This window comes from Polistes canadensis, unplaced genomic scaffold, assembly GCF_001313835.1.
Source record: "Polistes canadensis isolate GaletaPanama2010 unplaced genomic scaffold, ASM131383v1 scaffold_38, whole genome shotgun sequence".
Taxonomy (NCBI): Eukaryota; Metazoa; Arthropoda; class Insecta; order Hymenoptera; family Vespidae; genus Polistes; species Polistes canadensis.
In genome coordinates, this window is record NW_014569585.1 from 729,095 (window position 1) to 742,533 (window position 13,439).

Sequence of the window (13,439 nt, forward strand, 5' to 3'; positions counted from 1 at the left end):
AAAGAGAGGGAAAAAACAAATTATTATTCTCATTTATTGTTTTTAATTTCGCAATTGTTTGTTGCCCGATAGTTGCACTGTATCATTCGATATAAAAATTTTGTTTGAAATTCTCCCGCGGTTTGATTTAGATAATCTATCAAGTTAGCTCCTCCTCGTGGAAGAATGTGTACGCCTCGAGACAGACGATAAACCAAACTGAAGTTTCGGCTCGAGAAGAAGCGAGTCTAATCATCCTACTCCCCCACTCAACTGTCTAACATAAGATAGTCTTTAAGATTCTCATTTTGATCGAAACTAACAACTTTATTCGAGGAAAACTACTATAAATCATTGTTTCTTTTTCTTCTTATTTAATAATTTTTGCTATATAAGCATAATTTCTGCTTAATGAAATATCATTTTTCTCTTTACATCCTTTATTTCTTTTTTAACGAGTAAAAGTACATTAGATTCGTTAAATAAAACAATTATTCTTATCACCTATCATTTAACAACGTCATATTATTCAAGATAAGTTAATTTGTTTATATATTTTGTTTAAAATGTCATACTTTTCTTAACACGTTTGAAATATCTTAAGAAATGTAACGTAGAAAATTAGTTTAATAAAGGCCATAAGTTTTAAATGTTACCATTCGAGATTGCTCCTATAAGATTCAACAATTTTATTTAATCTTTTAGAGCGTAGGCTGTTAACACGTGCATCCTCATTTTGGCAGTTTCTTTTCGTGATAGCAATCGTTTATTTCAGTTTATCCTCACTTTGTGAAGATTTATTTCATGAGTTAGCATGTATAAAAAATTGTTTATTAAATAGAATACTGTTTGAGAACCTGATAGTTTGATAATGTTTGATTGAAAAGTATAAAATTGTTAAGGCCAGGTACACCATTTCAATGATCGTGTTAGATATTAAGGACATTTTCGGAAAGATTTCCCCTTCTTTAAAAGATTTTGCACTATCATTATGAATACAAATGTTCGACGAAAATAATCAAAGAATTTTTCCTTCTACGTTTTATATCCATGCTGTTTAACAAAAAATAATCTTTCGTAAAGAAAACAATTCGTTTCTAGCGTTATCTTAAGGATATCCATGAAACTGGATAATTATTATTATTATTTAACATGAGCAAATTCATGAAATTCAATTCTTGAAATTGAAATGATCAAATTGAAACATCTATGCTTATACAATTGAAAGAATCTTCAATGAGTTCTTGCGATATCCATTCTTCGGCTGGTGCTTGATGTAATGCAACAATAGCATGATTTTCAACTTCCTTCAATACTCGTAACAAATTTCCACCGACTAGTTTCTTGATATCGGAAGCGGACCATAATCTATCTCTTGTTAATTCCGCTAATAACAATGGATATCCTGAAACATCTGGAAGCTCTGTAGGTGGACTGTAAAAACAAATTAACATATTTATTTATTTTAATTAATGAAACGAATATTTATTAAATGTGAAGTCTCAAACGTGAAACCTTAAAATTCCATCATAACCAGCGCCCAAACCAACGTGATTAACACCAGCTACTCCTCGAATATGATTGATGTGAGCTAAAAACAAGGATAAAATGTAAAAAATTATCTCATTATTACTAAAGCAATAAACGTCTATTAAAACTTACCTATAACGTCTTTCATGGAAGCCTTGCTTCCGCAGCTAAGATGTGTACTATCGAAACTGACCATGACTAAGCCACCATTAACGGACTTGGAAAAATAATTAAAGTTATAAAAAATAAAAATAACAATCAATAACAAAAAAAAACAAATAATGAAATAACAATTATCTCATTGAATAATATTAAACGAGAGTAAATAATTGTCTAAAATTACCAAATTTTTAAGTACATCGTCCGGTACGTTGCTGGATGAATTGCAAAGGGAACGGGCCGCACTGTGCGAAAATATAACAGGTGCTTTTGTTATAGATAACGCATCTTTCATAGTCCTGATCGAAGCGTGAGAAAGATCAACGAGCATTCCTAATCGATTCAATTCTCTGACAACAGCTTTACCGAAAGTGGAAAGACCGTCGCTTTGAAAATCAGCGGGTGCTATTCTATCTGGATCTTCAACGGAACAGGAATCTGCCCTAGAATCATCGGTAAGAGAAAAATAAAAGTAAATGAACTTTCTTAACGCTTTGATAAACGCTTACACTTCATTAATTTCCTTAAGATTATTACGTGAGTAATCATTTTATTTTTTCACAAGTACTAACTTACCAGGGTGTATTACATTTGTGTGTCAAGGTCATGTAACGTGCACCAAGACGATGGAAACTTCTAAGTACTGCCATAGAAGTGCCGATACTGTGACCCCCCTCGATTCCAACCAAACTAGCGATAACACTGTCCTTGTGAGCCTTTTCGAGTTCACCACTCGTAGTTACGAGTCTTATCTTCCTCGGATATTTCGAGGTAAGTCTTCTTACGACATCTATTTGCTCGAGAGTCAGTTGTACAGCATCTAGAAATTGTGCCTCGCAGGGAACGTATGCTGACCAAAATTGTGCACCTACGATACCTTGACGTAAACGTACAAGATCGGTTTGCCATTGGGGACCCCAACTGGAATTCCTTGAGACGTCTTCGTCAAATGGGAAGTCTTGCAGTTTCGTATTTCCACGATGTTTTCGTAAATTCCAAGCAAAATCATTATGACTATGAGAAAATATTTCAATTGTCAATGAATACTAAATTCTTTTACTATAATTTATTTTTTCTATTGCCTACCCATCGATTAATGGAACTTCTGAAAGCATTCTTCGAACAACTTGCAATCTCGCTTCCAGAAGATGAGAACTTCGAAGTTCTAATGCTAATGGTAATCCAACACCAGCGATCAAAGCGCATCCAAGGAAAAAAAATCCTGCCATTACTATCCATTTTCGTCTCATGTTACGTCCTGTCGAGGAAAAATTAAAATTATAATTATAAAAGGTAAAGGATAACCGTAACCATCGAAATATATTCAAAAATGACTCTTTTAATGATGATGCCTTCCCACAGGGAAAAGCTATTCAAGCGCGTAACATTATTCGTACATGAAATTACCATAACGGTGACTGGGAAGCTTTCTTTCTTTTCTTTTCAGTTACTTTCAGTTAAGAGTTTCCTGAGTTCGTCATCATTGTTTTCGCAATTGAGTAATTCGTCGAACCGTAAATAGAAATCATATCAAATCAACGAGATATTTCCTTTTTTTTCGAACCGTTACGCTTGTCTTACGCGTATTTTTTACGGCGACAAATAGTTTTAAACGAAAATTTGAACCAACTTGTTTCAAACAAATCGTGCTACTTCGTGCAAAACTAAACTCAGCGATGTGCAAAATAAAAAAGAAATATCTTCCAAATGATTTATTAAATGCAATCTTAACACCAACCATTTTCTCTCGAGGCATCTTTGTTTTTATCCAATGAAGTTGAAACGCTTGCTTCCTTAAGGTGATGCAAAGCATCGCCATTAGGCAATTTTCTCATAATTTCTGGTGATGAAAGTTGTAAGCAAGTCTATAAAAAATATAGAAATATTTTTAATAACATTTGTAATTTGATACAAATTTATTTATAAGTATTATTCATCTTTTATGAATACATTACAGTAGAATTTTTATTATACTTTCGTATTATAATAATTAAATATAATTATCATATAAAATATTGAAATTTAAAAAATGATAACAATAATGCAATGATCATAATCGACCGGCACAGGAAGTTATTTAAGTATCATAACAAATATTTGTTTATTTACTTTACCTCCAATATATCAACATCCTTTCGAGTTGGTGGTGGTGAGCGATATAACATTCCATCCTTACTGAGTCCATAAAGTTCAAACATCTTTTTCTGAAATGATTATTTCCATCAAAATGCACTGTCTACTGTAGTAAACATTAACGGGAGTGTTAGGATATAGAAGAAACGAACGCATGCGCCAATTTTGTATCGACCCGGGCTAGAAAAGCTTGGAAAAGTTAAATAATTTCGCTATTTAATCGTATCTTAAAAATAAATCATAATATAATTAAACATTATTTATCATTTATTTTAATGTGTTTACTCGAATATACGATAAAGAAAAAATCAAAATTATTTAATATATACATAACGAAAAATTATTAAAAAGATAATCTAAAGGATAATATAAAAGATAATATAATAGATAATATAATATAATATCATTATAAAAAAGTAAATAATAAATGTAAAAAGACGGGATAACGTGATAAATAACTCGAAGATAATTTGAAAATTGGCGGTGATGAGTGAAGGAAACAGTTGAATTTCCGATATGCGCGGAAGGAGGTGCGCGTGAAAGTGCTTCTCGGTGCCGCCGCGACGCCATATTGTTTGCGGTGTACGTACACGTCGTTTAACGGTTCGCACCTAATCGTACGAAGTTTATTCTTTATTCGTTGATTGAGTCCCGTCGGGATTTTTTACGAAAATTTCGCGAAAAAGCAATATGAAAAAAACGAAGGATGTGTCGGACGAGGACGAATATTCGGCGGATGATCCGGAAGAAGTAGAAGGAGCATCCGAGGAAGAGTGGACTCCAGAGGCCGGAGCTGAGGTAAACCCACGCTACCGGATAAACTTGTCATTCTTTTATGTATTTTTCAAATCAAATTTAACTCTTTTCTCGAATAATTACATTTTTCTCATTTTCCATATCTTTTAATTCGAACTAATAATCTTATCGATTAGAAAATAATATTCGAGCATTCTTGTCATTTGCGGTCGAATAATTTCCACCAACAATCCCCGTGCATTTATCTAAAGAAATTTTCAGTCTTTTTAAAAAACATCACTCGAATTAATCGTCATTTATATTTAGAATTTTTCCAGATTAAAGATTATTACTTTATCGTAGAACAAATATACGATTGTTCTGTTTGTTGTAATTAACTATTATTACTATAAACTTCACGATCTGAGAAGAATAAAATACTTAAATGAAAGTTTTTAACTATACGTTAGATGCGTATAGAAATATTCTAGTTTATAATGTCTTCTTTTAATTAAAACTTTAGCGTTAGAGTTAATAGTGTTCATAATAATTCCAAAAAATGTCTACATTTTCATTGAAATATATGCAGGATCGATTTTGACGATACTCTCTAGCGGTGATGTTGATAGATCATATTTTTCTATGTTAAAATCGTTTGTTTTCTATATTTTGACTATGTTTGTACGCGGCCATCATTGCCGGCCGGTCAGTGGCGCCGGCAGTTAATTTTTTAAACGCGCGAATCCAATGTCGTCATTTATCACGATAAGTATATTGATATTTCCATCTAAATGTTTACTCATATTAAATATTTCTTTTCTAATCGTAGTTTTTAATCTTGTGTACTATTTTTATCAATCTTAATTAACAGAACATCTTTGTAATTTGTATATTCTAATATTAATGGGACGACCAGGTGTATTTCATATAAGATTATTTTATTTTTTTGTAGAGTGCTACAAAAAAGAGACCACAAAGAGAAGCAGCTAAAAAAAGACAACACTCGGAAGAAGAAGAGGAAGACGAGGAAGAGGAAGATGAAGAAGAAGACGAGGAGGAAGAAGATGAATCAGATTCAGATGCAGAAAAAAAACCAAAAAGAAAAAGACGTTCTAAGAAAGAAGAGGATGATAAAGAAGAAGACGAAGAAGAGGATTCTGATGATAACAGTTACAACGAATCATCAGGAGAAACACCTAAAGATTACACAGTCTGTTTCTATTTATTGTAGCACATTTAATATATAGAATAACATTATTATTTATATAATGTCTGATAATATTAATATTTTTTTTAGTCTGGTGCATTTGTCGTCGCCAAAGCTGATATGGGAATACATAAAGATCCAACATTATGGAGGATAGATGGTAAAGCATTACTACAAAAGTTTTTACCTTTCAAAGAAGATGGAAAAACATTGTACAAAAGTACCTCCACGGTAGGCATATTTATTTAGATTGATTCAGTTATTACTTAAAAATATAAATTATCTAAGATTTTATTTTAATACGTTGATCACCACGTAACATAAATCTGGGTAACATCTATGTTTCCATTTGGGTCATGTAATCCAAAATTCAGCTGATTCTGTTCTCCATCCAGTTTAAATAGATTTTTTTAAGTAATTTGCAAATATTTTATTCGTAACATAAGTATTTCATGCATACAGCATACATTTTGGCACCATCAAAAACGCGTGTTACGTGTTGTCAAAAACTCAATATATGCGCGGTGATGAATGTGTTGTTAATCATAATCTTAATATTATTTAACATTTGTAGTATTCCGGGTGGTCGATCAGCAACAAAGACAAATATATAGCAGCGCAGGTAACTTTCAAAGTGCAAAATAGAACAGAAACGATTGTGGAACTTCACCTTGATCAGCAGCAGCAAGAAGTTGTAAAGTTAGTTAATTCGAATTTATCTGTATCATTAAATTACCTATATTTTATTTAAAAGACATAAATGTATCTTATTTCTATTTTAGGGAGGAAAAAGAAGATTAAATTTAATTTGAGTTTGCTCTTATTTGTTTATATATGGTTTATGGTATATAAAGGATGAATACCTCTACATCCCATATACATATGAGTGAAAATACAGAAAGCGTCATAGATGTCATCCTCCTAAATACTACAGTCAATATGAAATGATGCATGCCAATACCCCAAGTCTGTAATAGCACATTTTATATTGTCTGCAGACTTTGGCAAGGCAGTTATTATCACGCTCTATGTATAAACATAACATATGCACGAACATGAAGCAGTCATTTAGCAGGATCATATTTAAATTTAAGATTGGGTGGACCATGGATCCAATGTTATCTCATAATGGGTGGTTTTAGGTATAGTGAATGTGATTCTACCAAATACTTGTGTGCGCTGCTATGAACAAGTGCAGATAACTCTATCTGAAAATCTGCGATTTCATCAAAAATGTTTGATAACATTATATGTAAAAAAAACTAAAAAATGAGGATTTTAATGCCTATAACAAGGAAATAATTGTTTAAACGAAAATTTGTATAATTTGTTTTTAGAAAAGTATGATTATTTTTTAAATATTAATAACGTTCATTCATGATTTAAAAAAAAAAAAGAAATTTTTAACTCAGTATAGCCGTCTACTTTAATTAAATTAATATAAATAAAGAAAAACATTATCCGGTAATTGAATAGTCCAGTTCTGTTTTTCACCCAAGTTACAAGGTGCTATTTAAGCAAACGAATCTCATCATTAGTTTCCATTATTATATTTTCATTATTTCGTACATTGTGGCCCAATATTAACACGCTACTCGAATATCTTTCATAAAATAGAATTTTTTGAAGTAACGCTTTTCCATCTATCCTTCATAAAATTGAATCTTTATTCCTCCTGATATTAGTTTTTGTGATAACATGCACAGACTATAATAAATGTAATATATTAACACTGAGCCACATATTTTACCAATGTATATTAGCATTAATAATTATTTTTAATTATTCATTGGATTATACAATTCTTTGAAAGTTCATTGATAAAAGGAGAATCAGAATTTTATGATAATTAACAGAAACATTCTTATAGACACAAACTATAAGCTGACATATATTAAAAAGAAGTGAGTTACAAAAAGAAAATACTTTTTGGTTGACCTTTATTCAGTTTTCCCATAATTTATACATTATACCTTTTTTTAATTTTTGTTTACAATGTTTTACATACATTGTTTTACTTTATTTCAAATCAACTAAATTAAAATTCGATAAATTATTTTATCATAATTTCTGTATAGTTTGTTCTTGATTAAATAGACTGATCAAAAAATGTAACTTAAATCACAAAACAAATTTCAGGACAAAATTATCTATAAGAAATTACATTGATTTTCTTCCAAAGAAAGAAAATAGCATTTACGATTTTGATCTTGATTTAATTATCTCTCATTGATAAAAGCAAAATTGGTATTTATAACAACTAAAATAAAATAATAACATCGGTAAAGATATAAATTTTCCAAGAACATTTAAATATTGTGTACTTAATATCTTATCACGAGTCCCCGTAGTATCTTAATAAAAAAAATAATGTTATGTAATTTATGCCGTTTTTTCGTGTAAAAATATAGAAAATGATATTATATCATGTTTTCCAATACTATTAAACATAAGAATGTAAATATTGCTAGATGAATCAAGAAAATAATTCTTGCACATACACAATACAGTTCTTAAAATATTGCTCAAGTATAATTTATGATTTTTGATTGTCGATGTAGAATAGAATAAAAGTTACATAATCTTACTAACAAGTATAAAACGTGAATATAAAAACCGTTTTATCACATTACATTTTATTATGTGCATAGAAACGTAATTTAATTACGTTCATAATATATTAAAATCGTAATATGAAATATAATTTAATTTAAACAAAAATAAACTCAAATACGACATTAACTGAACCAATAAATTATACACCAAGTAAGTAATATTATTATAAAATGAATGTAAACAAATGTGTGTTTTGAATATTAAAAACAAAGAAAAGCATACGGAAAGATTACATTGCAATATCGTAAATATAAATATAGTACCATAAATTTAACACGAATTCAAAAATCGTATGTTTTAAAGAATAATTAGTAAAAAGACTAGAATTTTTGGTCCTTTTATTTTTATTTTATATATAATTAATATTCCAGTTATATATATATATATATTAAATAACAACAAAAATAAACTTAAATAAAATTAATAGAAATAAAAGAAGAACAAAACAAATTATAATTTATCAGCGTCAATTAAAAATATTTAAATAGAAATGTTTATATATCGACATGTTTGTCACTTTAAAATCCTGACTTTACAAAACAATTTAACAATATGCATATTTCCAAAATATTAGATAATATAAAGCAGTGTATATCTTTTTGTATTTATCCACAGTCCCGTATTAAAAAATAATTACGTTTTAAAAAATAAAACACTGCTGCATATTGTGTTTGTATTCTAATCAATACCGAGAAAATATCTTTTTTCTTTTAAAAGATATTTATGTAAATATATACATAATATGTATGTATATAGATTTATACACATAAAAGTAAACTAATTTAATACAGTAGGTGAACGGTTAACGAACATAATCTGTTCAAAGATAATATTCGCTAACCAATCTTCTTGTGTTTGTTCTGTGAAGTCGTTCGTTATCAGAACATGTGTTTGTTATCCGATTTATTCACAGTCCAAACTGTTTTTTAACTAATCACCCACTGTAGACTTATAATATTTTTCTATATATTGAGATTTCTTTTTATTGCGGTTTTTGCTGGCATTTTAACTGATTTTTTTTAGCAAATTAATGTTTTCTTAGTTATTTCTTTATTAGATTGTAGGCTCCTATATTTCTATTATTTTATATATATAAGAGAGAGTAAAAGATTTTTAAAAAGTATTTAGAAAAAGCGTTTAAAAATTATCTTAGATAACTTCTCCTAGAATATATATTATTTGTTGTTTTTAATTCAGTTAAGTAAATAGTATCTATTAAATCATTAATACTTTCTGAAAATTCATTTAAGTAACTTTTCCGATGATTCTATATCAATCAAAAACCAGGTTCCATTCTAACGGATAAAACGCTATTTAACATGTCACGGATTTCTGCCATTTCTATTCTGCTCTTAGCTACGATATCCTCTAATTTTTTATTTTCTTGCATTATTTTTTCTACCTTCTCCCAACATTTATTGTCATCGAATTGACAGTAACATTCCCCGTGCATGTCTTCGGCTTTATAAATTGTATCTAACTTTTCTTTGCAATCGCAAACTTGATTTTTTTTTTTACAACATTTAGTACCTTTTGTCGGTTTTAATACACTCGTTGTAGATAATGATGTACTAGACGTATTTGTGCTTATACTTGGGGCGTATTTGTAACTTTTAAATGGACCATAAGTTTCGTTGACTTTTTCTTTACTCAAACACTCGACTTCTTGTGTAGATTCTAAATTTATTTCTTGAATGTTTGTTATCTTTTTGGATGTTGCATATAAGTCGGGTGTCAAGTCAGATTCAGATTTTTTATCTTGTACGATTTTATCTTTAAATACTATTGGACTGGAACTGTAGAAATTATCGACATCGAACTCGTTTACTCTTGCTTGACGTTTCAAACTTTTTCTTCTATTTAATAGGCCTTCATTAATTTGATTTTTAATGATTATACTATCACTAAATCTTCTACCATCCGGAATGAAATTATTCTCTCCTAAATTAACTTCATCGAATCCTTCGCTAGCACGTCGAATACCAACATATTTAAAAGGAATTTTATCATCGTTTTCAGTTATAGTAGCTGTTGATTTGGACTTTTCTTTATCTTCTACTTTACATTTCATATTAACATTTATTTGGTCATTGAAGTAATTACTTGGTTGCAACAGTGATTCGTCAGTTTCATAAGATTCAGTACTACCGTTAAATTCATCGAGTAATTTTCTTTTAATAGATTCATCATCTAATTTTTTAATGGATGATTTTTCTGTCTTCATATGAATTCCCTTTAATTCTCTTAATTTAGAAATATCGCTAATAGTACAATAATTATCCTCTTTTTTGTGTGATATTTCTTTTGTATTTGGTAAGCATATCTCAATTAAATCTCCATTGTGTCCAAAAGCAAAAGACTTTTGTCCTTAAATGTATGTAATAATATAAAGTAGAAAATAATTTAAAGAAGATTATGATACATTAATATAATTTATCTTACCAATAATCATACGCTTATTGCGCATGTCAGGGCTTTTTGAACGTGGCTGCTCCAAAAATTGTCTGTTGTCTGGCGATAATACGGAATGTTTAGGTTGCGGATACATTTTGTTGGATTGTTCATAAGCATTATATATTGCACATGCATCCATTTCATGTGACTCATGTTCGCGCAATCGTTCCATGATTTTCTGGACTATTTCAGATGGTGCTACATATGGCGAACCTTGTAAAATATCACAAAACATAATTAGTAAAAGATATTTACATACGATACATTAATAATAATATATCAAATAAATTATTAATTCTATTTAATAAAAAACAAAGCAGAAACTCCATTCATTTGGAACTATTATTTTTCGAATGGCATCTTTCAGTTGTAAACGATTTATTTGTGTGTAATTGTACCTATTTTGCAAATATTAATAATTAAATGACTTCTTATAAATATTTCTATCACGTGTAGGTATTCCTATATATTTAAACTCATGCATTTCCAAAAATTTATTAAAAAAATTATATACAATAAGCTTCATTTAATTATAAACACACACACATAACAAAAAACTTGCACATAAAATAATATGCACATAGAATCTATAATATTAAGATACCTTACAAAGAAAAGAGTAAGTAATAACTATAAATCACATGCTTAAATGTTGGTATACAACAAACTAAAAAAGATATTCATTTTTTTTGTCTTTTTTTGCAACAAATAAGTGTAATTGCACATTGCATTTATTAAACTTACAAATGTGCTGGACCCAGAATGTCTGCGATGTAAAATACTTGTATTCATACTTAATGTGCCATCGCTTCCTATAAAGTATTAGTTGCATAGTACAACGCTACAATATTATATTAAGTTTTTTTTCTATTATAAACTTTGGATAATATTGTAGGTTCATCCTATTAAGGATTGTAACAAATAATTTATCTACAAAGATATACATACGACAAAATTTTGGCTTACCTGTTAGACCCCTATATCCTAAAGATACGGAATCAAAAGATTCACTTGTTTCTTGTTGTTGTTTAACAAAGTCATTAATAGCAATTCCTTTTAATTTAGATGGCTGTAAGAACCTTTTAGGTATACGAGACAACGGGCCGCTTTCTTGAGGACTATTGGAACAACCGCCGAATCCAAGACTAAATAAAACAGCCTCAGGATCTGCTTTTCTCAGCTCTAACAAACTTTCTATACTACTGCAATGGCTACTGTCCGATTGAAAACTCTGATCTCGTGCAAGTCTAGCATGAGGAAGAGAACTATAATACAAATATATCATTTTTATATCTATGCAAACTTGAACAACAAAAATTTTTATTGGAAAGTTTCATGCTTTAAATACGTTCTCAAAACAATTGTTTAAATATTTACCTAGGTATTCTACACATATTATTGATTGCTGGTGTGCTAGGAACGTTGATAGGAGCTGATACAGTCATTGTTGGAATCTTTGAATAATTGCCTTTCAAAAGTGGAATGTCTTTAGCTGGCGTTGGTGTTGCAGAAGTGCTAGGCTTAACGTCTATCGTAACAGGTAGATTTGATTTTAAAGGCAAGGGTATTGAGTCAACCCATTGTTGAACCGGGCTATTACGACGTCTCATTTCCCACATTCCGCGTAACCAATCGGTTACTTTTACAATTGTTTCTTTTCCTATACTCTCTAAAAACATACAATTCTTTTGAAATTCATAAATTAATTATTAACCATTTCGTCATTGATTATTATGATATAACATGAAGATAATTGTAATAATTATGATACAAACTATCAATCAACAATATCTTATTACGTCCAGAAGATCTAATTGTATTAAATTGTACCTGGGTCCATATCTCTTAAGCAGCATGAGTAGTACGCAAAATTTATTATTAATGAATAAAAATTAAATAGGAAAAAATGATTAAATCATATCACAAATTACGTTCAACGTAAATGTATTAAGAACGTTATCAAGATAAAAAAGTAAAATATCAATGATCATTAAAATTACCTTGAAATAATATTATCTATACGTTACATTATTTTTGCAATAAATTAACGTGCTTTTTAAAGCACGTTTATGAACTTTGTTAGGCTCTTCAAACGATTTGCGTCGCGCATACTAACTGAGCTTGCAACAGCCACTTGTTAATATCACACACATACACGCATCTTTATATACACATGCATACTAAGTAACCGCAGATGCATACATATATATATCTCAATAGATATGCAGTATGTTTTCAATAAATTTGCGCAGCTTTCATATAACGTCACAACATGGTGACTTTATTTAGCAATATTTTTCTTCATTCTAAATTACAAATAAGTGAAAATGTAATAAAATTGAAAAACTATAACAAACTAATCTTCATTTATCAATTATATTTAATTTCTATTGTTTGATCATGAAATTAATTGTAACAATGTAAAATAGAATTTTGAGGTTAGATGATGAATAATGATGATGAGGAGGAGGAGGAGGGGATTTTGGCGGTGGAGGAGGAGGAGTATCTATGGTAACAAACAACTATATTTTATTGTATTTGTGAGTGCTATTACTGTTTTTTAAACAATGGATCATTTTCCTAAAGAATTAAAAAATAATATATTAATTTTGATACCTAAAAAACA

At 29.4% G+C, this 13,439-nt stretch overlaps 3 protein-coding genes across 8 annotated transcripts; 1 reads left to right on the top strand and 2 right to left on the bottom strand.

Moving 5' to 3' along the window:
- Positions 1-401: 401 nt before the first annotated feature.
- On the bottom strand, positions 402-3,951 carry LOC106784692 (dipeptidase 1-like). The gene is made up of 8 exons (XM_014744505.1): positions 3,783-3,951; positions 3,407-3,533; positions 2,755-2,926; positions 2,245-2,682; positions 1,853-2,111; positions 1,642-1,726; positions 1,495-1,570; positions 402-1,413 (listed from the first exon to the last, which is right to left on the bottom strand). Exons 1-8 carry the CDS (start codon positions 3,864-3,866, stop codon positions 1,173-1,175), a joined length of 1,482 nt encoding a protein of 493 aa, XP_014599991.1. The 5' UTR covers positions 3,867-3,951; the 3' UTR covers positions 402-1,172.
- Positions 3,952-4,332: 381 nt separating this feature from the next.
- On the top strand, positions 4,333-6,807 carry LOC106784691 (nucleolin-like). The gene is made up of 5 exons (XM_014744504.1): positions 4,333-4,599; positions 5,489-5,746; positions 5,834-5,974; positions 6,318-6,442; positions 6,526-6,807. Exons 1-5 carry the CDS (start codon positions 4,492-4,494, stop codon positions 6,542-6,544), a joined length of 651 nt encoding a protein of 216 aa, XP_014599990.1. The 5' UTR covers positions 4,333-4,491; the 3' UTR covers positions 6,545-6,807.
- Positions 6,808-8,830: 2,023 nt separating this feature from the next.
- On the bottom strand, positions 8,831-12,969 carry LOC106784689. 6 transcript variants are annotated; one of them, XM_014744499.1, is made up of 6 exons: positions 12,814-12,969; positions 12,644-12,657; positions 12,191-12,482; positions 11,780-12,060; positions 10,802-11,026; positions 8,831-10,726 (listed from the first exon to the last, which is right to left on the bottom strand). In XM_014744499.1, exons 2-6 carry the CDS (start codon positions 12,651-12,653, stop codon positions 9,636-9,638), a joined length of 1,899 nt encoding a protein of 632 aa, XP_014599985.1. In that variant the 5' UTR covers positions 12,654-12,657; positions 12,814-12,969; the 3' UTR covers positions 8,831-9,635. The 6 variants fall into 6 exon arrangements, with proteins under 6 accessions (XP_014599985.1, XP_014599983.1, XP_014599988.1 ...); XM_014744497.1 differs by having other exon boundaries at positions 11,780-12,078; positions 12,814-12,968; XM_014744502.1 differs by lacking the exon at positions 12,644-12,657.
- Positions 12,970-13,439: the final 470 nt, after the last annotated feature.

Excerpts from the sequence above, each read along its gene's own strand:
- LOC106784689 (XM_014744497.1), bottom strand. Across the intron at positions 12,079-12,190 it reads AATATGTGTAGAATACCTAG|TTCTCTTCCTCATGCTAGAC; the intron begins GTAAATATTTAA and ends TTTGTATTATAG. Across the intron at positions 10,727-10,801 it reads CAATAAGCGTATGATTATTG|GACAAAAGTCTTTTGCTTTT; the intron begins GTAAGATAAATT and ends CATACATTTAAG.
- LOC106784692 (XM_014744505.1), bottom strand. The coding sequence starts at position 3,866 with ATGTTTGAACTTTATGGACTCAGTAAGGATGGAATGTTATATCGCTCA. Across the intron at positions 2,927-3,406 it reads AGATGCCTCGAGAGAAAATG|GACGTAACATGAGACGAAAA; the intron begins GTTGGTGTTAAG and ends TTTCCTCGACAG. Across the intron at positions 1,727-1,852 it reads ACGATGTACTTAAAAATTTG|TCCGTTAATGGTGGCTTAGT; the intron begins GTAATTTTAGAC and ends TATTTTTCCAAG.
- LOC106784691 (XM_014744504.1), top strand. The coding sequence starts at position 4,492 with ATGAAAAAAACGAAGGATGTGTCGGACGAGGACGAATATTCGGCGGAT. Across the intron at positions 5,747-5,833 it reads AAACACCTAAAGATTACACA|TCTGGTGCATTTGTCGTCGC; the intron begins GTCTGTTTCTAT and ends TATTTTTTTTAG. Across the intron at positions 5,975-6,317 it reads TGTACAAAAGTACCTCCACG|TATTCCGGGTGGTCGATCAG; the intron begins GTAGGCATATTT and ends TAACATTTGTAG.